This window comes from Pteronotus mesoamericanus, unplaced genomic scaffold (assembly GCF_021234165.1).
Source record: "Pteronotus mesoamericanus isolate MK-2021 breed Mesoamerican mustached bat unplaced genomic scaffold, CSHL_Meso_final scaffold_31, whole genome shotgun sequence".
NCBI lineage: Eukaryota > Metazoa > Chordata > Mammalia > Chiroptera > Mormoopidae > Pteronotus > Pteronotus mesoamericanus.
The window spans coordinates 27,623,180-27,648,070 of record NW_026555312.1 but is presented as its reverse complement, the minus strand read 5'-3'; the positions used below and the strand labels follow the sequence as shown (position 1 = coordinate 27,648,070).

The 24,891-nt window shown below is 38.6% G+C and overlaps 1 protein-coding gene across 4 annotated transcripts in view; it reads right to left on the bottom strand.

Moving 5' to 3' along the window:
• The window catches only part of MYLK4 (myosin light chain kinase family member 4), a 112,661-nt gene that overhangs the window by 21,073 nt on the left and 66,697 nt on the right, over positions 1-24,891 (bottom strand). For all 4 annotated transcript variants that reach the window (XM_054591978.1, XM_054591980.1, XM_054591982.1 and 1 more), the window contains 8 exons: positions 7,515-7,593; positions 6,696-7,146; positions 6,331-6,378; positions 5,205-5,506; positions 3,952-4,057; positions 1,875-1,968; positions 1,694-1,803; positions 614-755 (listed from right to left, as the gene is read on the bottom strand). In XM_054591978.1, the coding sequence (XP_054447953.1) occupies positions 614-755; positions 1,694-1,803; positions 1,875-1,968; positions 3,952-4,057; positions 5,205-5,506; positions 6,331-6,378; positions 6,696-7,146; positions 7,515-7,593 (1,332 nt within the window). The remainder of the gene's footprint in view (positions 1-613; positions 756-1,693; positions 1,804-1,874; positions 1,969-3,951; positions 4,058-5,204; positions 5,507-6,330; positions 6,379-6,695; positions 7,147-7,514; positions 7,594-24,891) is intronic.

Below are 24,891 nucleotides of genomic sequence, written 5' to 3'. Positions count from 1 at the left end.
TCCTCACAAAACCTTTCCACCATTTCCAGTGTGGTGTCCAGCCCCACTGCCACTGCCTTTATCTGCTCCTTAACATTTTACCACTATTATTCTGGGTGCCCTATATCTCATTCTGCCATTGGTTACTCCTCAATGCTCTAGCAGGTCCACAGAAAAACAAGTCCATAAAGTCCAGAGCTTCCTGAATGAGTTTTAGGAGAATGCTGGGGACTCTTGGAGAGCTGAAAAGTGTGACTACTACTAGAACATTTTGAGTTTGTAAAATCCCCCCACATACTTAACATACAATGACAGGAACACAAGGGTACCATGTTGGTGATGGTGGTGGTGGTTTTGATTCTAAAGTTTTAGGAAGGAAATTATCTCCCATGTGGATTCCTTTAACACAGGCAAGTTACAAGAATCTGAATAGTTGTCTCTAAAAAAGGAGACATGTAAATGTTAAGACGTGACAGAAGTTGGGAAAGGTGAGAGGAGGTTAAAAATCTGGACTTTTATTAATTCTTGAATATGTACCTAGTGGCAGCATCAGTGTCCCAACATGGTGTGTGGTATCTGATGGGGCCCTCTGATCCACATGAGGGGAAAGGTTGGGATACAAAACATACTCTACCTTCAGGTCCAAATGGAGAATGTACATCTGATGCATGTGTCGTATTCCTTCACATATCTGCTTGATGAAGAGGATGGCATCAAGCTCAGTCAAATTGTAGTTGTCATCAATGATCCGGTCAAACAGCTCACCTCCATCCACACTGCAGAGGGAAGAAGAGTGGAGTCTGGAGTCATGATTCTTTTATGAACATGCCTTTCTTGCAGTTTAAGCTCTTCTAACTCTTGCAACAGAGGTACACACACAGCTATTTCTCTGCCTTCTTTGCTATCTCAGTTAGATGACTCAGGTTGAAGGCCCTTGTCTTACCCATCATCAGTTTCACAAAGTCTCCAATTCTCTTTGAACCAGTGGCTACAGTTCTTCAGTGAGTCCACATCTGACATTTTCTAACATACATGGAAGATTAAGAGGACTCCAAGAAGGCAGAGAGAGAAATTCCAAATACCAGCCAAGAGTCAGGAAGGCTCTCCTCAGACTAATTTCAGTGATAAAGTCCTTCTATGTGGCTGATGTTAAATATTTAGTATTCAAAATTCCTTATTGAACAATGAAAAAAGAAACCAAAATGAGGAGGGAAAAATGAACTGAATCACATCACTGATTCAGTGTTAGAAGTACTCACTTTCTGACTAAACATGTATTTAGTTTTTATAAAGCTGATTTTAAATGGAAGATTCTTAGCCTTAATTATTAAAAGTTTGACATGAACTTTGTATTCATGATTAGGGCGAAAGTGAAATGCAGTTCAAAAATCACTTTCCTCCAGGTTAACCAGAATAATATTTAAGCTGGGTTTTTGACAGTATAGTTCACATATAAAGTTAGACATATGTTGTCATCCTACTTCTTATTAATAAAATTATATATAAACATATTTATTTCTAAATAATTTCCTTCCTGAAACTAATGAGATTATCTACTACCCACAAGTCAAAACCAGCCATGTAACAAGTGTGGATCTAGCAACTTCTGAGGTAGGACAGAGCTGCACCCCATGGTCACTGGTGCTGAGGGACTTTGAACATGTGTGCACAGCTTTGCAGGGAAGTGGAAGAGGGAGAAGAAAGGAACACATACTACTCCATGACCAGGACAATGTCATTCTTAGACTCAAAGGCATCATAGAGCTGAATGAGGTTCACGTGATCCAGCTGGTTCATGACAGTGATCTCATTCTTCACTTCATCCTGAGAAGAGGGACAGACACTTAGTACAGTAAAGACAACAACAAGGAGATACCACATTGCAGGGCCTTTACCTTATCCTTCCTGCCTCTGGTCTTGATGATCTTGGCGGCCAGCTTCAGACCTGTTGCTTTCTCCTCACACTTGTGAACCTGGCCAAAGCGCCCCCTGCCAAAGAAGAGGATGAGGTGCAGCATGGGACTCTGTCTCTACCAGATCTGGCTCAAATCACTGCCAAGTAGACCAGGCAGTTGTCCTAGGCATTTGTCTTTTTGAGTTTGCAACTGTTGTAGCCAGTAAATGTCTGCAACAGTGTCAGGGTGTGGTCTGTGGGTCACTGGCATCAGAATCTTCTAAGGTTAGGAATACATGTTTCCCATCTCTACCCCACACCTGTTGAGACAGGAGTCTGAGGTGAGGCCCCAGAATCTATATTTCACAACATTCCTTGGGTAATTTATATGTAACCTAAAACTTTGTAATTTCTTACAAATTAATCACACACAGAAATGCAACCTCATCAACAATTTTTTAAATCTGACTTGCTTGCCTTGATTCCTAATTTAGGAAAACAGATAGAACACTGGAGCCTGCCTGTACACTGGTGGCTATCACAGCAGGAGCAACAGGGAATCTTCCCTAACAGCATTGTCAACCTAAGGCCACTGCAGTCCTTGGAGGACTGCAGAAGTGAGGGTCTTCGCAACAACCAACAGAGGCAGGGCGATGTCTACCACCACATCCCATTCAACTCAGCCACACACTGCAGGCAGAATCAGATGGGTCCATAAACAAGCTAAGTGATGCCTTCAACTCCAACCACCACTCAGGCATTCTTTACTGGAACACGTGAACACAGTCCCAGGAGCCTCACATGTGGCTGCTGATTAAGAAAATGCTTTTTTCTCTAGACTAGCAAAAGCCACCAGAACTGCCAGGCCCAATAGAGGTTCCATATCATGTTTAACTTCAGCACTACCCCAACTGCCTCACATGATTTATTATGTAAGTGCCTTGAATGATTAAGCCACCTCCCAGTATTCCTGCTGTTCCACCATACTGATAAATTCACTCTAACTGAATATGTTGAGTTGGGATTATAAATACTCCAACAAGATGGGAGGTGAACTCCAGGAAAATTTAGGGGCCTGACAATGCAGGCAAGTTTTTGGGATTCAGTGGTCCCTTGCCAAAACTGAAAAATAATTTGCTGCATCTGGAACCTCTTATTACTGAAAAGGAGATACAGCAGCTGATGTTCTTTTTGCACTCTAAGGCACACAATATACATTTGATTGTCTTCTTCTAACTCATTTACCAAGTGAGTATGACACCAGTTCTGAGTAGAGCCCAGGCAAGAGATGACCAATAGCTGGTCCAGACTGCAGTGTGACCAAAAAGATCCAACACTGCCCGAATGGGTGGAAAGGAACTTCTTAAGAAACCATTGACAACCTCCACCAGAAGCACAGCACAAACCTGGGTACAGTTTCAAAGCTACTTCTGCCAAACAACTGCTCTCCTTTAGAGAAACAGTTGCTAGTTTGCCACTGAAGTCCTTAAAGATCCAAATAAGCTGCCACAAGCAGTAATACTTCAGGCTCCATGGCACCTACTCATGTTTCAGAATTCCCATTGCTCCCTCAGCTCATCCTCACAGTCTCAAGGGGAGTTCTCCACGCTCAGCCAGCTGAGGAGGAAAAAGTTCAGATGGTTCTGTGTGGCAAAGGGCAAAAGAAATAAATAATGGGAAGAGGAAGAACAAATAACCATACACTCAATGACCAAATGCAGATACATGTATTATAGTAGCTATGGATATTTTCCAATGTGTTGTTAAATAAATACATATTTGTACAAATTTTCTGATTTCCTCTTCCTACTTTATATATATGCTTATGGTAATAAACTTTATAATTTAGGCTTTAAATTACAAGATATTAAATGTTGAGTTTAGTCACTGTCACCACATTAACCTTTCTGGCATCAATGATGACTTTTCAGAAGCGGTTAAAATCCCTTAAAATGTTTGTTTATGACGTTTCTGATTCTCAGGCTGAGATTGGCAAATATTTATGAAACCCTTAGAGTCAGCCTCTTTGAAAGTTCTCTTCTATTGCTGAAAGTGTATTAAAATAAAGCACAACTTACCCTCCTAAAATTTCTGTTCTGCTCATAGTATAAAAACTGTTGATGGCTGTCTGTTTAGCTGTTACAATCCGGTGATGGAAGGGTGCAGGAGGAGCCAGGCAGTCATCTAGAAGGTGAGAGGGAAAGAAGGGCCATCTGTTAAGCAGTCAAAACTTTTTATGGCATAAGCATTGGGCCTCAGAGTGAAATTTTGCTCATTTAATAATAAAATACAACAGGCCATCTGTTTTATTCCTAATGATCCAGGGAGTATAAATTTTCATTTCATATTATGATCTGTGATTCACAAAGGTAACGCCTGACATCTTTGAGAAAGAATGTCACGACCACTAGCCTATAGTTCATACTATCTTCAGGATAACTTTTAGAAATATCAAAATAGTTGAAAATCTCCAACCTCAATACAGCCCAAACAGGTTACACTTCCAGGCCTGAGGCCATTTAAATTCAAACATGAGATATTGTTTGTTCTATTTCTTAAGAACCACAAATATAGAGAGAAAAAAGTAAAAACTTCCTTCATGTCATTGAAATGTTTGACATTATTACATATTATTTTCCAAAATATTTTAGCCTTTATTTAAGATACACTTAAGGCACAAAGATGGATTTTTTTTTCTGGCTGGAAATAAAAAGCCCAGTAAAACTGGCTAACTATAGATTCCACAGCTCTCAAATTTCTCCCACTTTCTACCTTCTATCCTAAGTGTTTAAACTATAGTTCACCTCAGGATTAGTTCTAAAGTACAAAATTGTATTCTTCCAGTATTCTTTTTACTTCTCCATGATTACTGTTGTTAAAATTTGCTTGCTGTGAACCTATTCATTTCCCCATTTATTCATTATTTAGCATCTACTGCATGGACCTTCTTACATGCATACAAAAGATACAAATGGAGGTGAATAGATAATAACTTTGCTTTCAAAAATTTGTATTTATTCAGCATAAAATTCTTGAACACTTGTGTTAGGCACTCTTCCAAGTGTTAATATTTTTTAATTGAGATAATATAAATATCTGGGAATCTGATTTGATATGGACATTCACTTCTCACATCATAAAGAAGTCACAAAAGAATTCTCTTGGTGACATTCATCTCTTTGGATCAAAAAAGTGATCAAGTTACATTCACAAATAGAATCAATATGGCATAATGTCTCCTTCAGGCTGTTAGGCTCAGTGAAATTTAGCTGGAAATGCTTGTGGATGAGGTTAAGGAGCTTGAAAAGGCTGAAACAAATCCATTTCCTACCCAAAGGAGTCACCAGATCTTGCTGCCTGGAGGTCTGAATTCCAGCGGACTCCAGGGGTTGGTCTTGTGAGTGCCCCTGGACTTGTCTGGTTTCCTGTGTCCTTCTCAATGTGTGTCCTTCAGCTGTCCCCGCTACATCTGTTCTGCACTTTTTGCTGTCCTCTTTGATGAATCGCTCTTCCATCACACTCCACTTACTACTGATAGCATGTTCTGTTTGTTCAGCATCCTGGAAAATGGGTCTTATTGCTGCATTTCCCAGGACTTGTGATGTGGAAATGGCTTTTACATTGGTGATACACCTGGAAAATAAAACTCAGCTGCAGCTCCCATAGTTTTGGTCAAATTGCTACCTAAAGCTTTCTCAAAATAGTTCTTTGGTGAAGGGACTGAAGCTTCATGAGAGACAGTTGGCAGTGTCGTTGTTTGGGGATAAAATGGAGTACTACGCTTCCCCATCAGATCTAAGTAGCAGAGCAATGGGTGTAGGCAATTAGGGTGCCAGAGAATCTCCCCAGTGACCTCATTGGGACCCCAAATTATTCCATTGACCCTTTACAAAAGTAGTCATTTCATGAATACTTAACTGACTTGATTTTTATTTTTTTCACTTCCTTTATAAAAAAGAGAGATAACTAAATTAATGCACAATAAAAAGAAGTTATAATCTCTCTGAATAATAGCAGTGAGAGTTAACCTTTATGGGTGAAAGTATTGAAATCATTTCAGGTTTGCAAGAACCTGAAACGTGAAGCACATCTTTGAGGCAATAGACTTTCTTAGTAAACATAGTATTTGATTCTTGGAAAATTAGACTTCTCTATGACTAGGTTTCAAATGCTGTATTAAAAGTTAAATAAGAATTATATCTTCAATCCCTAAAAAAAAGACATAGATGTTTGGATATTTTGTATTCCAAAAAGATTCTGTGGATCATCATTGTGCAGAATAATTAATTTTAATTAGCTACATAATTACCTACATTTATACGTGAAATTTTGCAGTTGAGTAGGATTCATTCAATAATCTCCTTCTTACTCAATCCTCACAGTGTTTGGGGGGAAATAGCCAATTTATCATGCATAAAGAGATAGGTAAACTTTTTAAGAATTAAATTTTAACTTACAGATAAATCTGATCATCACTCAATTCTTGATCTTCGAAAGGATATGCTCTACATTTTAAAAATAAAAAAAATTTTACTTGATCTTTTAAAAATTTTTATTTATGTGAGTACTAATAATCACTATCTTTGTCTTTGGGTTGGTAGGAAGCTTAGAAAACAATGCAATGCATAAACATGTTGCAGGCATGAAGAAAAAATAATGGCATGAAAACATGGCTAAAAAAAATCTACACAAGTGAAAACTGGTTTCTAAACCATTGCCTTAAAAATTTACTTCAGTTATCCCTTTGATATGCCCTTAAATTGCAATGACATGTAGATCTACAAAAAAATCACCTGTAGATGTATAATATTTTTACCCCTACCTTTTACAGAACTGATCACCATTAGTTTTATCATCATTTTGCTTTTTATTTGAACACTTGTCCATCACTGCTTCATTTGCAATCAATGACCCTCTTTTTTTCTCAGGTTCTCTTTCATTGGTATCTTCCTTAGAATGAAGCCCCTTTTCCTTTTCTTTGAACACTGGACATTCAGTTTTATCCACAGTAACTTGTTTATCATCTCCAGCACTATTGTTTTCTTGTCTTTTCACTCTCTGTGTGCATAAAATGTCTCTTCTATCTGTATCTTCTCTTGGCTCTATGGGCTTTCTTAGAACAAAATCTTCTACCTCATCTTGTTGTCTTCTTGTATGAAATGTGGCAAAATTTCTCTGAACTAGAGAGGCATTGGTCTTCTCAGAATTTTTCTTGTTGAGTTTATTAACATATTCTTTGTCAGAAGACAGCTGGTTCTTCTGGGAAGATCTATCTAAAAGCCACCACAGAATACAAATTATTTTAATACGGGATGTATTACAATATACGATCAGTATAATTTTATCTTCACATAATGGCATCTCTATTCAGGTTTGTCTTTATCAACAGAGATAAGCTTTGGAAACGCAAAGTAGAAGTTGAACATGCCCTACTAACTGACAATTAAATTCTCAAAGATTTTCTAGTTTGTAACCTTTTCTAGTTTGTAGGACCCAAAGCCAATCTAATAAAGATATTAAAAAAGCACTTCTCCAGACATGGGACTTTATGAATGTGTAACTTCCTCTGAATAAGAACAATAACAACTTTTACAACAGAGCTTTCCTTCTTCAAAAATATCTAATCTTCTAAAGCTGTTACCTGTGAGAGCTGATGTCCTCTTTCCTTTGACAGGTGCCGTTTCCTTCAGGTCAGAGTATAACCACACCTTCTCCTCAGCCTGAGGATACACAATTGAGTAATTGAGATTACATATCACATCAGGGTTTCTCAGCTTCAACCAGTACTCAGCAACACCCAGAGTATAACCCAGTACTGACACCTGGGGCTGGATAATTCTTTATTGCAGGGAATGCCATGAGCACTATAAGATGTTTAGCAGCATCTCTGGCATCTACCAACCAGATGTTAACAGTATCCTCTCTCCCAGTTGTAACTTTCAGAATGTCTTTAGAAATTGCTAAATATCCCATGGGGGCATAATCACCCCAGACTGAGAACCATATATTATGTGATTCAAACACAGGAAAAAATTAATAGTATTTAGTGGGTGGAACAGTCTGAATTAATGGAACTCTATATAGACTACAATATTAGAAGACAAATGAACTCACTATTTTAAAAGAAATCCTGTAAAACTCTGGCACTGTTTATACAAAAAGGCCAATCTTTATGAATAGATTAAAGAATATTGATAATAGTCAAGTCATCATTGAGCTCTGTTTATATTGTCTTGATGTGGTTCATATATAAATCAAATGAAAATGAGACAACATTTGTGATTGGGTTTTGTAAACCAGAAAGCAGAAGACTAAAGTAAGCTTTTACAAATGGATCTTTTACATTGCTTAGAACAGATGGCCCCTTTCCTAAGCAGATAAACATTCTTCTCACAGTCCTGGCTTCTCTGAATTAACTTAGCAAACCCTCTTTAAATACTGCATGAATGGTAAACCAATCTGCCCAAATTATCATAAATATTAAAGTTATACATTGTAATTAATAAAATTTTTCAGATATCCAAAGAATCAGCCTTTTTTTCCATTGGAAAAGAGAGCAAAATTTGCCTTAGGGTGACTTGAAAGCACGAAATGCCATGTTAGCACAGCTCACAGATTTCAAGACAAATTGCAAATTGGTTTGGAGCATTTCCATTTTTCAGACAGGGACCTTGAAACACAGAGGCATATTAAGTAAGTCTGTAAAAAAACAAAATTAGAGATTACAGCCTCAAAGACTGTAATTTTCTCTTCTCAGTGACAATGTAGGGATGATGGATGCCTATTTCTCCCTTTGTAAGGGACAAGTCCTTTGGCCTCCTCAGGCACCAGCCAGTGGCCCCCTTACCTGAGCTTGTGCAGCACTCAGCACATACCCCAGTCCAGCATTCCTTGCAATGTTTTATTAAGCTTCTTTTCATTTTTCCTCAAATAACCAAGAAGACTGGTTTAATCTTTGAATTCCTGATGTTTACCCAAAGACTGAGACATCGTGATAATGATAATGTGGTGATGATGATGGTAATAATGATTATAGTGGTGGTGGTGACTAACATAGACCAAGCACTGACTACATACCAGGCACTTTTCTATTCTTGTTATGTTATTAACTCAGTTGTTCCTCATAGCAACCCTTTGGGATAGGTACTATTAACTCTATTTTATAATGAAGTTGGGTAATTTCACAGGGTTGTATAGTTCAGAAATGGTATAATCAAGATTCTAACTCAATTATCTACTTCACTCTGTGCTCTTAATTCCTTCATTGTACCGTCACTCTGAAAAAAGAAATATATGATTATAGCCAAGGTATATATTGGTAATATTTATTGAATATCTATATACAGCCAACCTACTGGAGATTAAACAAAAATAAGATTAATGCAAAAGGGTATAAAATGAAAACAAATTAGTACAGTGAAGAAATAGACTTCCAGTTAAGATGGTAGCATAGACAGACATGGCTCACCCTTTTACACAACATCATCAAAATTACAACTAAAATAGAGAACCACCACCACTCAGAACTGTCATAAATCGAGTTGAACAGAAGTCTAACAACTACGAAATTAAAGAAACCACATCTATCCAGAGTGGTAGGAGGGGTGCAGATGCGGAATAGGCTGGTCCCTGTGTGGTGGTATGTGGTCATCCATGTGAGGTAGATAAAAATTCAGGAGGGATGCCTCAGAAGCAAGGAGTCCCAGCCCCACACCAAGCCCCCCCCTGCGCAGAGTTCCAGTGCCAAGAAGGTAAATCCCCACAATTTCTGGCTGTGGGGATTGAGCTGGTGGAATAAACTGCTAGAACCCCAAGCAGTTCTTCTTAAAGAAACCACACATGGACTTACTCAGACTCACTTCCTCTGAGCTCAAGCACTGGGGTAGCAGCTTGAAAGATACCAGTGGCATAAAAAAAAGAAACTGAAGTGTCTGGCATCAGGGCAAGCAGAGGCCACTGTCCCTTTTCTAAACCATCTCCCAGCAGAGCCACAGAACTAGCAAGCTGGTGCCATATCTGAGACTCCATCAACCTGGCTAACACTGTTAGACCTGCCTTGGAGATTCCCACAGACTTTGCCCCACACAACTTATGGGCCCACCCAAACTGCTTTTCCATATGAATGGCTGGTCCTGGCTTATACTGCAAAACTTCCCAAATCCTCTCAAACAAGCAACAGCTGGTCTCAGTGAGTCCCAGACTTAACACTAGCAGCAACCAGCCTAGATTCACAGCTTGGCTTTGCCTGGGAATCTCCAAGCCCAGCACAAGTAGCAGCCTTCTCAGATTGCTTTGTAGCTTGGGCAGTGTGGCCTCATGCAAAACATAGATGAGGGCTGACCTTGGCCTGCACCACCCAGGAAACCCCTGGGCCAGTGAACCAAGTGGACAGCTACAGACTACATCAGAGCACCACCACTCTCCCCCTGCACAGCTGATCCTCCACAGAGGGCAGAGGTTGGTGGTAAGTGGTCACAGCCTTCCTTGCAGCTGACTGTTCCCTCCCATTGATCTGCCAAAAGCAGCCAAAGCTCAACTACAAGAGGAGGGTGTACTCAGCCCACACAAAGGGTGCACCTCAAGTACCCAGCTTGGGCAATAGGGGAGGCTCTGCAACGGGACCCTAAAGGACACCTACTACATTAATCCTACCAAGACATGGAGTCAAAACACCTCTATGTAGTACATAGAAATAAACACAAGGAGGCCGCCAAAATGAGGAAACAAAGACATATGGCACAAATGAAAAAAACAGATCAAAACTCCAGAAAGAGCTAAACGAAATAGAGATAAGCAATCTCTCAGATGCTAAACTCAAAACACTATTTATAAGGATGCTCAAGGAACTTACTGAAGACCTCAACGGCATAAAAAAAGATCCACTCAGAAACAAAGGATACACTAATTTAAATAAAGAACAATTCACAGGGAAACAACAGTGGCGTGGATGAAGCCGAGAATCAAATCAATGATTTGGGACATAAGGAAGCAAAAACAAACATGAAGAACAACAAGAAGAAAGCAAGAATCCAAAAAACTGAGGATAGTATATTCAGCCTCTGTGACAATTTCACGAGGTCCAACATTCACATCATAGGGGTGCCAGAAGGAGAAGAGAAAGAACAAGAAATTAGAAATCTATTTGAAAAAATAGTGAAAGAAAACTTTTCTAATTTGGTGAAGGAAATAGACATACCAGTCCAGAAATTCCAGAGAGTCCCAAACAAGATGGATTCAAAGAGACCCACTCCAAGACACATCATAATTAAAATGCCAAAGAATAAAGATAAAAAGAGAATCTTAAAAGGAGCAAGAGAAAATCAGTTAATTATCTACAGGGGAGCTCCCATAAGGCTGTCAGCCGCTTTCTCAAAAGAAACTTTGAAGGCTAGAAGGGATTGGCAAGAAATATTCAAAGTCATGAAAAGTAGGGACCTACAGCCAAGATTGCTCTACCCAGCAAAGCTATCATTTAGAATGGAAGGGCAGATACAAAGTGTCCCAGACAAAAAAAAAAAAAAAAAAAAAAAATCCAACAAACCCTAAAGGAATTCATCATCACCAAACCATTATTATATGAAATGTTGAAGGGATTCATTTAAGGGAAAGAAGATCAAAGCTATGAACAATAAAATGGCAAAAAATACATATCTATGAACAATTGAATCTAAAAAACAAACTAAGCACGCAAAAAGAACAGAAACAGAATCATGGATAGAGAGAGCATTTTGATGGTTACCAGATGGGAGAAGGGTATGGAGGAATGGGTGAAGAGGTGAGAGGATTAAAAAGTATAAATAGGTAGTTACAGAATAGCCATTGGGATGTAAAATACAGTGTAGGAAATGAAGTAGCCAAAGAACTTATAGGCATGATGCATGAACATGAACAATGGTGGGGGGACTGCCTGAGGGAGTGGGGCTGCTGGATAGAGTGGGGGAAAGGGGAAAATCAGGGTGACTTTATTAGCATAATCAATAAAATATAATTTTAAAAAAGAAATAGATATTTATTGGTCAAAAAATTAGAGTTAACATGGAAGAGAGACAAGAAAGAGAGAATTTAAGTCTAATTTTGAAAGCATATATCCAAATTAATCAAAAAAGATAGTTCAACACGTTTTTAAGCTATTTTGTTACTTTGTCTTCCAATGCTTCTCTTTTGAAATGAAAATTCCTGGTGGATTGGCATTGTGTTTCTTTCTGGATTTATTCTGGATGGCATGAATACAATGGTAAAAGTATATGTGGATTTAGTCATGAAAACTGGTATGTTTCAGTCAATTTCAATCCATTAATGTGTAAAATTGAGAATTTGGTTTAGGACTCTCCAGGGTGATGACCAATCAGCGTCTGCCTCTAGGGACAACTAGGGTGTCAGTGGCAAATGTCCACAAAATGAGCCAACATATTCTGGGTACAGCAGCCTGATGAACAAGAGAAGCTGTTGTTCAATCCTGAGGAATACAAGGAGCCAGCTTCCACTAGAGACTATTTCTTCTTCACCATATATATTACATATGTTTTACCATTTAAATAATGTAATGTCTTTATTCATTGCCATAGACTATTATATTTTTGTTTCCCTATGTAATACTGACATCTAGAGGAACTTCCAACTGAAGAGATTCCAAGAAACACAAGTTGTATTTCTCCTTTTCTGTTTCTGGACAACTTCAATATGAAGTTACATGTGAAAGTTGCTGAAATAGGAAACACAAGCCTGTGGGTCCATCTTCTTAGTTGTCAAAAACTGAGCCTATTTTTTCCTGATTAAAGAGGAAAGGACAGAGCTGTTAAGCATGTTGCTCCTGTAAGGATCACAAGCACTCTCTGCTAACTGATTAAAATCATGTCAGACATTGTTTCCTCTGCTAAGTTCACACTGATGACCCAGATCATGAAGAGGGCCTCAGTTCACCAAATTCACTCATTATTCATTCACTTAGTAATTGCTGTTACATTTGCATATGGATTCCTTTTGTAACCATTTACCCATTCCTTTTTTTTTTTTAAGTAATCCTCTCCTGAGGACATGTTTCTATTGATTTCATTGATTTTACAAGAGGAGGGGGAAGAAAGAGAGAGAGAGAGATAAACACCAATTGGTTGTCTCCCATACCATCCCCAACTGGGGATCAAACCCAAAACCTAGGTATGTGCCCTGACTGGGAATCGAACTGGAAGCCTTTTCATGAACTGAATGACACTCCAACCAACTGAGCCATGCAGCCAGGCCTACCTGTTGCTTTTAAAATAATATATCAGTGAATTTAAAATGATACAGAAAGAGGACTTGGACCAAATGCCCAAGAATTCAAAACACAGTTCTGCTCCTTGCAATCTGCCCAGTTTCCTATTCTGGCATCTTCGATGGAGTGTATGTACACAGAAAGTGTTCAAGGTTACCTTCAGGGAGTGTGAAGGAAATGTTAGAACACTTATCTTCACCTTTCCTCCCTCCCCCAGCACCACACAGGGGGTCAGTGTTCTAAAATGCTTGCTGAACCTGCAAAAAATGAAGGGAAGAAGTGCTTTTATGACTGGTGCTCCCATTGTGAGAACATCCTTTCAACATCATGGAAAAGCAAGGCTATCCTGGGAACCACTGGAAATACATCCCTGTCACTGACTTTAATAGTCTTTGTATCACTTAACTGGTGATAAGCGATATCCACATCTCTTCCTTTTTGGATTATAGTTGCTGCAGAAAATTGTTTTCTTAACATCACAATGAGATATGGCTAGAGTAACTACATACCCTCAGCTAAGGGCTTTTCATATTACTGTTTATGAAGATGCCAAGATGAACACTTCTTGGTCATTTTAACCTAATGACTAGAAGTATAAAAACAAACTTATAACATTTTATAATAACTTATTAAACTTTGATTAGGCTTCCCATGGGGGAAAGGAAAAAATGAAGCCTAAAACAATACAAAGAGAGGAATTTTTATAATAAATATTAAAATACATTTACTTACCTAAGCATAGAAAATAATTTTAGAGATCACTTATAAAATAAACCTATTTTCTTCATCTTCAGGACATACTCAAATTCTGTGTAAGTGATAAAATGAAAAACTCCCTAAAGTCCCTGACTGATGAAAGAAATTCACAAAGTATAACCCATTTCATGACCTGCAGGGAATGGCAAGGAAAATGGACAGGACAGAATTTGACTGACTGAATCCAGAAGGGAAAGTGGTAAACTTGACTTCTGAACTCAGTAAGTGAACCTTCCCTGAGCTGCTGAAAACACCAGGAATAATCAAACAGTAACCTAAGAAAATAACCCTGCCAGGAGAACCAAAGCCTTTGATGCATCCATTATGACACAGACAATGCTTCATTCGTAAATCAGGTAAACAGGACTCCTCAAGGATACATATATATCAAGAAAGAGTCTGAAATTAAATGTGTTAGTTCAGAAAAGTCTAATAGGACTAGAGCATCTGACAAATGAAGATACATGGCTAATTTTACTTTTATTTGTTTATACTATGTATTGTGCAGTACCATAAACAAAAATAGGTGCTACCACATTTAATAGCCTCTCCAAGCATGCATAAATAAATAAATGAATAAATAAATAAATAAGACACTGAATGGAGAACAGCGTCAGCTGAATGGACTGCATCAGGTTATTTCTAATTGACTACAGATTTTTCTTAATTTAAATACACTTTCAAGTTTTCTTGTCTCAATAACCCCCTTGTTATAGCCTAGACCATATGGGCCATATGTTCAGACCTGAGGAGGTGTGTGAAGACCAAGAGCTAAAGGGAATAGCTGACTCCTAATATCTGCCCAGCCACTATCAGGGGCAGGCTATGGATCAGAGATACAAAGTATTTAAAATATTTGTTCTCCTCCATTCTACCATCCAGCCTGTTTTGTTGATTTTAAAGTAACAAGTTAGAAATAACTTGGAACAAATTAAGAATTTTTACCTAAATATTTAGTCACATTAGGTACTTTGATCATATGGGTTTTACTTTTTTCCCTCATCAAATATCTGTTGGATGAGCTTACCTCAGACATCTACTAACGGATTCATATTTTTTAATTTCCTTCTCACCACCCTGTTTCCTGTCCTCCCCAAACAGAAAATGGTGAGCCCTCTGAATTGTACCTTCTCATTTTTCCCACTCAAATTGCCCACATGACATCACTGTGCCTGCAGGCCTGTGAGCCATCCCAGCCCTCCCAGCCCAGACTCTCCTTTGCTCTGATACAGGTTCTCAACCACCTAGAAGAACTAGTGATGCCTGAGTCTTGTCCCTAAAGAGTGGGTGGGAGTGGATGCTGTTATTTTTACTTCCTCTCCCTATGCCTCCTCCTCCCCCTTCTCCCCTCCCCCATACACACCCCAGTGACTATACTGTACTGTGAGATTTGGGAGCCTCTGCCTCCCTCAGCTCCAGCTCCTGTCACTTATTTTTTAGTCCTTACCACCCAAGCTGTTCTTTCCACCACAGTTTTTAATGATATATTAAAACTAGAGAAACAGTGTTTCTCTTAATCCTTGACTCCTTGGCCAATCAGCAAGTGTCTTAAATCTTCTCCCAGATTGATTGTCCAGCAAACCCCTGCTTCTTCTTGACTCCCTACCCAGGTCCACACATGTGGAACGAGTCTGAAATATACTGCCCCAAGACCACATCTCCCCTCCAAAAGTGACCTCAAGGGCCCCCAGGGAAGACAGCCAATAAAAAGCCAATGTCTCCAACCAGATCTCTGATCCTGAGCCTGAAAGCTTCTGCTTTACTTCCTGGTCAAAATATAGTAACTGAAAGTGATTTAATTCCTCCACCACAATGGAGGTGAGCAGACAAGGGAAGGACTCACAAAGGGCATGGAGCTATTTACAGCACTTCACACAGAAGTCCATCTCAAAACCATGTGTTCTGGCAAGCTTTTGTCTTCTTGGGAGTCTGTCACCAGAATAGCACCTGAGGACTTCAAAAACTGTGCATAGAGATTACTAACAAAGTACTACCGGTGTGGAGGGGGAGGCAAGGGCGGGGTGGGAAAGCATGCATGCGCCTTAGTAACCAATTTTATGCACAGATATAAATAGGATTATAGCTCCTTGATGTTCACTTGATAAAAATTAGTCTTAGTAAAATTCCTTTTTTATGCTGCACAAAACCAAACATTGAAATGTTTTCACATGAAGTTTACAGTAGTTTTCATCACTTAATGAAACTGATTTCTTACTGCCTCAGGCCGTTTTCATAAGCATTCATTTCAAATGGTGTTCTCAGTATGCTTTTTAGTGTTTATGTTAAGCTCCCTTTATCCTTCCATCTCCTGTCTCCTGCCCCCACTAATCAGTGCGGCTCAACCACTCCCACCCCCACCCCACAGGCTGCCTCATGAAGGTGGCACAGGCTGGCAGAGGTTCACAGAGCAGTGTTTCCCAAAGTGAGGTGATGTGTGGTCCCGTGTGTTAGAAGGAAAGTTCAGAGATCTGAACTTAGATTCACTGAGAAAAATATTTCACCTCCTAATGGTTTACATCTTTCCCTGTGTAGCAAATTGCACAAGCACACTACAAAGTGGTTTTCAAAAGCTATCTCTGAGAAACAGTGAGAAGCTTCAAAGCTCTTAAACAGTCTCTGAATTTGGAACATGTATCACAAACTCAGTAGATATAAAATAATCATTTATGACTATCCCCAAACATTTAGTTGTCTAGTCCCTTCTACTCAAAGTAGACAACAGCCACAGCATCCCCTGAGAGTTTGTTAGAAACCAAGTATTCTCAGCCCCTCCCTGTTTCTACCACAATATGAATCTGAGTGCTAACTAATCCCTGGGTGTTCCCATGCACATTAAATTTTGAGAGGCATTGGTCTTGATAATATAGTTGATGATTTGCTATGAAGAACTACTTTACAAAATACCTTGTGGCCTAATGTATTTGTTTAAATCTTGCCTCCATTAACAAAGAGCTAGTGTCACACTTGGGTAAGCTTAGAGAGAGGACAGTGGAGAAAGAAGGAAGGAGCCAAGGCAATGCTTAGCGGGTCTGGGTCTCAGTTGACCTAGAGAAGAGTAACCAGTGGAAGACTAGCATCATGATATTAGTGAGCTTCAAAAAATGTCCAGAATCTTGACACTGACCCAGGAGTCTTGGAAGAAACTCAGAAGAGAATGTAACACATGCTATCATGTGCCTAGAATTTTTTATTAATCTTTACATCTAACGAATGCCTGAATTTGGGCCTCAAAGAAAAGTAACACTAAGGTATACAAGTTCTCTTATGAACTGAATGTTTGTGTCCCTTCAAAATTCATATATGAAACTTCCCATATGATTTTATTAGGAGGAGGAGCCTTTAGGAGGTACTTAGATTTAAATGAAGTTATGAAGGTGGTGTCCTTAAGATAAGTATCTATAAGAAGAGACAGACAGAGACAGACTGAAGCTTTCTTGCTTTCTCTCACTCCCTCCTTCCCCAACCCCACACAAAACCCCCACCCCTGGCCATGTGAGGACATGAGAAAGTCTGTATCTGCAAGCCAGGAAGAGGATCTGCGTCAGAACCGCACCTTGCTGGCGCCTTGATCTTGGACTTCCAGCCTCCATAACTGTGAGAAAGAAACATTTGTTGTTTAAGCTATCCAGTCTATGGTATTTTGTTACAACAGCATGAACTAAGAAAGGTACAATGAAAACTGTGCCAACAGTAATCTTTAAATAATTAGGAATATATTATGATCGACTCCAAATCAAAGAATACAGTTAAGATTAGTAATGCAAGTGCTATAACTTGGTTGCTATAAAGGTGACTATCAACTTTAATAGGAACAAAAGTATTTTTATTTAGCCCAGTTCTTATGAAACAAAAATTTTAAAGCACACTGATAGTATATACTTCCTAATACCATATAATTGTCTGTGCTTTTATTCTTAAAATAGAATTAAACTGTAGTTGATGGAGAACATTAATATCCACTGAACTCTTCATGTTTTTATCTTATTGTCTTTGTTTTATTGTGTAGATCCAGAGGAAATATTCATCTGGTGCCCTGGTACTGTACCATTTATCAAAATAGAGAAATTTCCATACTGGCTGGTAAGGAATAGATGTCCTGAAACTTCCAGAAGCCCCATTTTCAACTCCTGACCTCACCATCCTGCCCAGCCAAAGTACCTTCAGAGGATCCAGTAACTAGAGGGTTAATATCTAGCCTGGAGGAAGACCACCAGGACCCTGCTCCAACTCAATCCATTCTGATAGGCCAGTGACAGGACTCCCAGTTACTAAATTTAATACTGCACCAGGCAACATCAATATAATATGAATGTGCACCTGGCCACAATGGTAGGCTCCTGGCCATGTAACTTTTGATATTTGATTAAAGTCTTTTTATTATAGTTACGCTATCCCTGCAAGTTAATTATAAACAGGAAATTGGAAAGTGTGCCATGAAAGTCAAAGAGAGAGCAATGGCTAATGAGTGAAAAAAAGGTACAGTAGTTAACTACCAACAACACCTATGCCTACTTCAGACCTTAGGACAGTGGTCTTAAAGCTATCTTATCCTGCCCCAGAAAGTTTTCATCAGTATGTCTGAGTTTGAGCTCAAGAACATTTTTCACAAGTTCTGGAGTGGTTCTGATGTAGGTAGTCCTGGGATCATACTTTGATAAAATGTATGGAATTCTTACTCATCATTCAAGACCCTATTCAAAAAGATATTTCTTTGTGAATTCTTCCTTGAAACACTCCCCCTGTCCCATTCTTATACCAAAAGAGCAATCAATCTTTCCTCTACTTTTGTTAGCCATGCATTTGTCTTGTATATTTCATGCTGTGTTAAAATTATGTGTTTGCATGTTTGGCCTTCCTTAGGCAAACACTGATTGATTGATTAGTAAGAAGTGCGAGGGCAAGGGGGGCAGGGAGACTAATGCCAGGCATCATTTACTGAACATCTCAACCACCCATATAAATATTTTCTTAAGGGACACCATAGTGTGCCCTTTATTATATCTTCCTCAATTTTAATCCAGCATCCTGCCTCCTGTGGCACCTGGGAGTTCTCACTGTCATGCAGTGCAACCTGGTGGCCTGTGCCTCCGGGAAAAAGCTTATAGTCTTCTCAGGCCTTTTAGGGAATTCAAAATGTGTCTGTCACCAATAACACCAGAGAATCTATCCTCAGTGTTGGTTTTGAAGTAATTTAGCATTTAACCACCTTCTTAACATGTTTTATACCTAATGAAAATCAGAACTATAACATTCATTTGCTTAATGTATATATTTAAGATATATTACTCATATTTGTGCACTGATCATAACTTCTTGAACATTCTTTAACATATTAGCACAGAGAGACACAACGAATACTTTTGATGGAAAATGAAAAGAGGTTTGAATTAGATTTTCCTGCTGCCACATTTTATTATTATTTCATTATGATTATGGAACTTAATTTTGCCAGAAGGCAAAACAAGCTATTTTTTTTAATGTCTGACTAAACTTTTTTTGTGCATCACCTAGCCCAACACTAAAATAGATGCTAAATAAATGTCTTTCGTTTTTTTTGAGAATCAAGATGGCGGAGGAGTGAGTGGAAGACACACTGACTTCCTCCCAGGAACAACCTGGAATTACAACTAAATTGTGGAGAAATCATCTGGAACAAACAACTGAACAATAGTGAGAGAGAAGCCTTGTAACCTTGAAGACAGGAGAATCAGCTTTAGTTCAATCTAACTGGTAAGGAGTGCAGTACAGACTTGAGAAGGCAGGCAGGGTGCCCACGGGCAGCAGCACCAGAAGGATATTGAAGCGGCCAGTTGGATCCCCCTGAGAAAAGCGGGGTCTAAACCAAAAGTGAGGATCTCTAGCCCACAGCACCAGAGCCCAAAAAGTACATAGAAAACAGCCAGCTGTGAAAAGCAGCAGGGTTGCTCTCTGCCAGAGACAGGTGGCTGGAGACTCAAGAGCCTTTTAAAGGGCCAGCAGAAAATTTTTATTTGCAGCCACTTACCCTGGTCTCCGGCAAAGGCAGGGGCAGAGTGGGCTAGATACACCTGAGGAGACACTGGGGAAGGAGTCTTTGGGGAGAGAACTGAGAGAGTAGCCAGCGGAATCTCAGTGCTGACTCATCCCCCATATGGAAGCAGCCATCTTGGTCAGGCAGAGACCACTCCCCCTAAGCAGCACCAATGTCAGAGGACCCAAAAGTCCTGCTCCCAGGTGGGATTCCACCCTGCCCTGTGCTGCCTAAGCTGCCTGCTGAGTGCAGTTGGCAGCCACAGACAGTAGATCCCTGGCTAAAGGGGCCGCAGAGAGGTCTGGAGACACTGGAGGAGAGACTGTGGACAGAGGCTTAGGGGAGAGAATGGAGAGAGTAGCCGGCGGGATCCCAGTGCTGACTCCTCCCCCATACTGCAGTGGCTTGAGAGGACCCAATAACCCTGCCCCCAGGAAGGACTCTGCCCTGCCCTGAGCGGTCTAAGGCAGCCTGCTGAGGGCAGAGTGACTAGATGAACAGGTGAAGGAGACAGCCACAGCAGTAGATTACTGGAAGTCTTGAACAGACTGCCTAAGGTCACACAGGGTCAACATATGACATCATCAGAGGCAGATCCAGAAAGTAAAAACAGCAGTCTCCTACCACAGAAGTTCACACCACAAAGTCAGGAAATCAAGACAGATCAACTTAAGAAGCAGACACAAAAGAAAAGAGTCTCACAAATAATGGGAAGACAAAGAAAAATGCCCCAATTGAAGGGAAAGGAGGACTTCCCAGAAAGAGAACTAAATGAAATAGAGGCAAATAAACTATCAGATACTGAGTTCCAAACAACAGTTCTAAGGAAGCTCAATGAGCTCAGTGAGCTCAGAGAGAATTACAAAAAACTACAGGGAAACTATGAGGAACTTACTGCAAATTATATCAGCATGAAAAAGGACATAGAAACTATCAATGAGAAACAAGAGGAAATGAATAATACAATTTCTGAATTGAAGAACACAGTAAAGGAATTCAAAGCAGGTTAGATGAAGCTAAGGATAGAATCAGTGAGCTAGAGGACAAGGTAGAAAAAAGCTCCCAGAAAGAGCAAGAAAATGAAAAATGACTCAGAAAAAATGAAGAGGTATTTAGGGAAATGCAGGAGAACCTGAAACGTAGTAATATCCATATAATAGGTATACCAGAAGGAGAAGAGAATGAGGAAGGGACAGAGAACCTGTCTGAAAAAGTAATGATGGAAAACTCCCCTAAATGGAGGAGGGAAAAAGTCACACAAGTTCAGGAAGCATAGAGGGTCCCATTCAAGAGGAACCCAATGAGGCCCACTCCAAGACACATCAACATTAAAATGGCAAATATTAAAGACAGAGAATCTTAAAAGAAGCAAGGGAGGAAAGAGGTAGTAACATATAAGGGAACCCCAATACGGCTAACATCTGACTTCTCAACAGAAACACTACAAGCCAGAAGGGAATGGCAAGAAATATTCCAAGCCATGAAAAACAAAGACCTGCAACCAAGACTGCTCTACCCAACAAGGCTCTCAATTAAAATGGAAGGCAAAATAAGGAGTTTCCCAGACAAAAGAAGGCTAAAAGAATACACCTCTATCAAACCAGCACTGCAAAATATGCTAAAGGGAGAGACTGCTTTAAGAAAATGAAGAAAAAGAGTCTATGAATGCTCAGTTCCTTTCACAGTTGCCAATACTTGATATTACCAATATTTTTTAATACGTATTAATCTGATTATGACAATGATGTGTTATTTTAATTGTTCCTTTATTATTTGTTGAAACTAAACCTGTGTTTGTATATTTCTTGCCTATTTCTATGACTTTTTAAAAAGCTTTAAATGACTTTTTGGTATTCTTTATCCATTTTTTGATTAAACGTTTGTAGAATTTTTTCCCTAAAAAATACAAAAAACCTTTAACCCTTTTTTCGATGTGTTTCAAATACTTTCCTATTTTATTACTTGTCCTTTAACTTTTTTATGTGTATATTACTGTATAGTCTTAAATGTTTAATATAGTCATATTGTCAATATTTTACTTTATAGCTTCTGGGTTTGAATATTTTACTTCAGAGTAAGAAAAATATAATTTTATGTTTTCTCCTAAAACTCCTTAGATTCTACATATTGATTTTTAACTCACCTGAATATTTCTTGTATAATGTGTGAAATAGGTCTCTATATTTGTTTTATTTCAAGTAAAAGTTGTCTGTGCACCTTATTTGTTAAATAAATCTTATTTTACCCATTGATTTGAAATATCAACTTAATCATATATTACATTGTTAGATATACACGTTTGTCTCTAGAATGCTCATTATATTTCATTGATCTACTTGATTATTTCTGTGCTGGTGTCATGTTAGTTTAATTGCTGAGACTTTATAATGATTTTAAATTTTTAAATATTTTATAATTTGACATTAAAAAATCAATCTGTATGAAAGAAAGAAAGAAAGAAAGAAAGAAAGAAAGAAAGAAAGAAAGAAAGAAAGAAAGAAAGAAAGAAAGAAAGAAAGAAAGAAAGAAAGAAAGAAAGAAAGAAAGAAAGATGGAACTCCTACCTTTTGCAACAACATGGATGGAACTGGAGAATATTATGCTAAGAGAAATAAGCCAGTTGATGAAAGACAAATACCATATGGTCCCACCTATAAGTGGACTCTATTCAACAAAATAAACTAAAGAACAAAATAAACCACAGGCATGGAAACATGGAGCAGACTGAAAGTGACCAGAGGGGATAGGGAAAAAGGACAATGGTGGAAAGGAGGGGAAGTGAGTAGACAAAGAACATGTATGAATGACCCATGGACATGGACAACAGAGTGGGAATTGACTGTGGGAGCAGGTGGTGGTGGTGGAAAGGGTGGAGTGGGTAAAGGGGGGAAATAGAGACAACTGTAATAAAGTAAACATGATTTATAAATTTTAAAAAATTTAAAAATAGATAAATAAATAAATGCTTTTGTATGTACTATTAAAGTCCCTTACCATATTTCGAAAGGTGATTAAGTAGTCAGCCTAACTGTATATCACATTCATTACTCTAATGTTCCTTCAGCTCTAAGTTCCATGATGACACAGAATCTAGAGAAACTTTGGCCCAGTTAAAGAGCATGCACTGAAGCTATATATGCTGGCAAGAAACTACTTCTCAGGTGCTTTTCCAAATATCTTCATCTCTGGAATCTATCCTCCATTGTGGTGATGATTTAGTAGCAACCGGATGCCTAAGTAAAAATGTCTGTATGGACTATCATAGAAAGAAGTATGTTTGTTTGTTTGGTTCTGCATTATTTATTTAATTCTCCCTTTCTCAGCAGGTGAGGGCTTTGCTTCAATGTAGTTATATGGCTCTCCCTACCACATTAGTCCCTGTCAAAGCAGAAGGAGTTCTCTTGAGGAATTTATCAACAAAGTTTTCCATTTTCCCCTTTCTATAGGGGAAGGGAATGTGATGGGAATAGTCCTCGGGTTCTTCTAATGTTTCTTGTCAAATGTTGCTAAAAGGCCATACACAGTGATCTGGATATGAGCTTCTAAGGCATGCCCTTCCAACCTCTTCTTCAATTCCTGGTCTCAGGCAGCCAAAGCCAGGAATCTACCTCCCTCTTTAAACAAGCAGCTTCCTTTGCTGATTCAACTAAAAATAACAATTTCCAACATTATCCTCCAAGACAAGAAATTGCCATTTCAATGAGCACAACCAAAACAAAGCAAAAGGTAGCATTTTGTTGTTGTTGTTGTGGAAATCAGCTATTTATTGTCCATGTTGACTGAAGACAGAATAGAAAAAAAATCTAAAAATTCGGCTTAAGTTTAACATCACAGATTTAAATTAGACTTTAGAAAGAAATCAGAAGAAAGTGCTTTGTATTCCCAATTACACAACTTACCACAAAAGAACACAACATTCTAAATGTTCTAAATAAAATATTCTAATTAAGACAAAGAAATAGAGTCCTTTCTAAATCACAAAATCTACTTTGAATTTGAAGAGACTTTAAAGACCATGCAACCCAAATAGCTCAACTGAAGATCAGAAATGAGGTTTATCTGATTTTACCTAATTATAGATTTTAACAATTCCTAAAATGTTTTCACAAAATGCAATTGCTACTCAAAATACCCAATATTTTTTCTACAATATCATTATTCTTAAAAATGTAATAAGACATTGTGGCAAATTATCTCAGTCTTTATTTTCTCTCATTAGACATCCACCTACTGCAATACATTTTTCAAATGTACACATAGTTCTCAATATTCCATTTCTTAATATACCTCAATATTCTTTGATGTTTAAAAGTAAGTAACTATAGATTAATTTATGTGAGTTATTGATATAAACATTGGATTGCTATAGCAAGAAGTACATAGCTTGGTCAAGTAAACTTTAAAGTGAATATTTTTGTTTGGTGGGGAAAAATCTGGATTAAGCATCTAAAATAAATCTGTAGTACCTGCAGTAAGCATCTAAAGTGAATTTGTAGCCTTAGGCTAGACAGCACCTAAAACTCAGAGGGATTGGTACACTCTCCTTGGCTTGTGGAGAGTCCCACTTGGAAATTTCTGTGTGAGAGGAAGAAGTGATACCATGCTTGGCATGGATTTATTTCCATAGGAAGAAAAAAAAGTGCAGACTTGCTCTTCTATCTTTCTGGAGGCTGTTTACTAGCCTAATAAAATGTCTACAGTGTGGGTATTCCAGAAACAGGGTTAAAGTCTGTTTTCAGTTAGTAACCTCATATAAAACTGTGCTCCATCTATGTTTACTACATGCAGCTGCACCTCTCCCAAAATGCTTAATTAACTTTTGTGTGTGTGTGTGTGTGTGTGTGTGTGTGTGAATGCTGACTTATACACAAAGATAGCAACCTGAAGTAAATACTGTGAGCAAAATACTTGCATGAAACAATATAGGCCAATATATGTTCACTTTTCTTCCATTAACTGAGAGGTACTACGTATTTCATACTCATGTGCTAAGCTATTTCA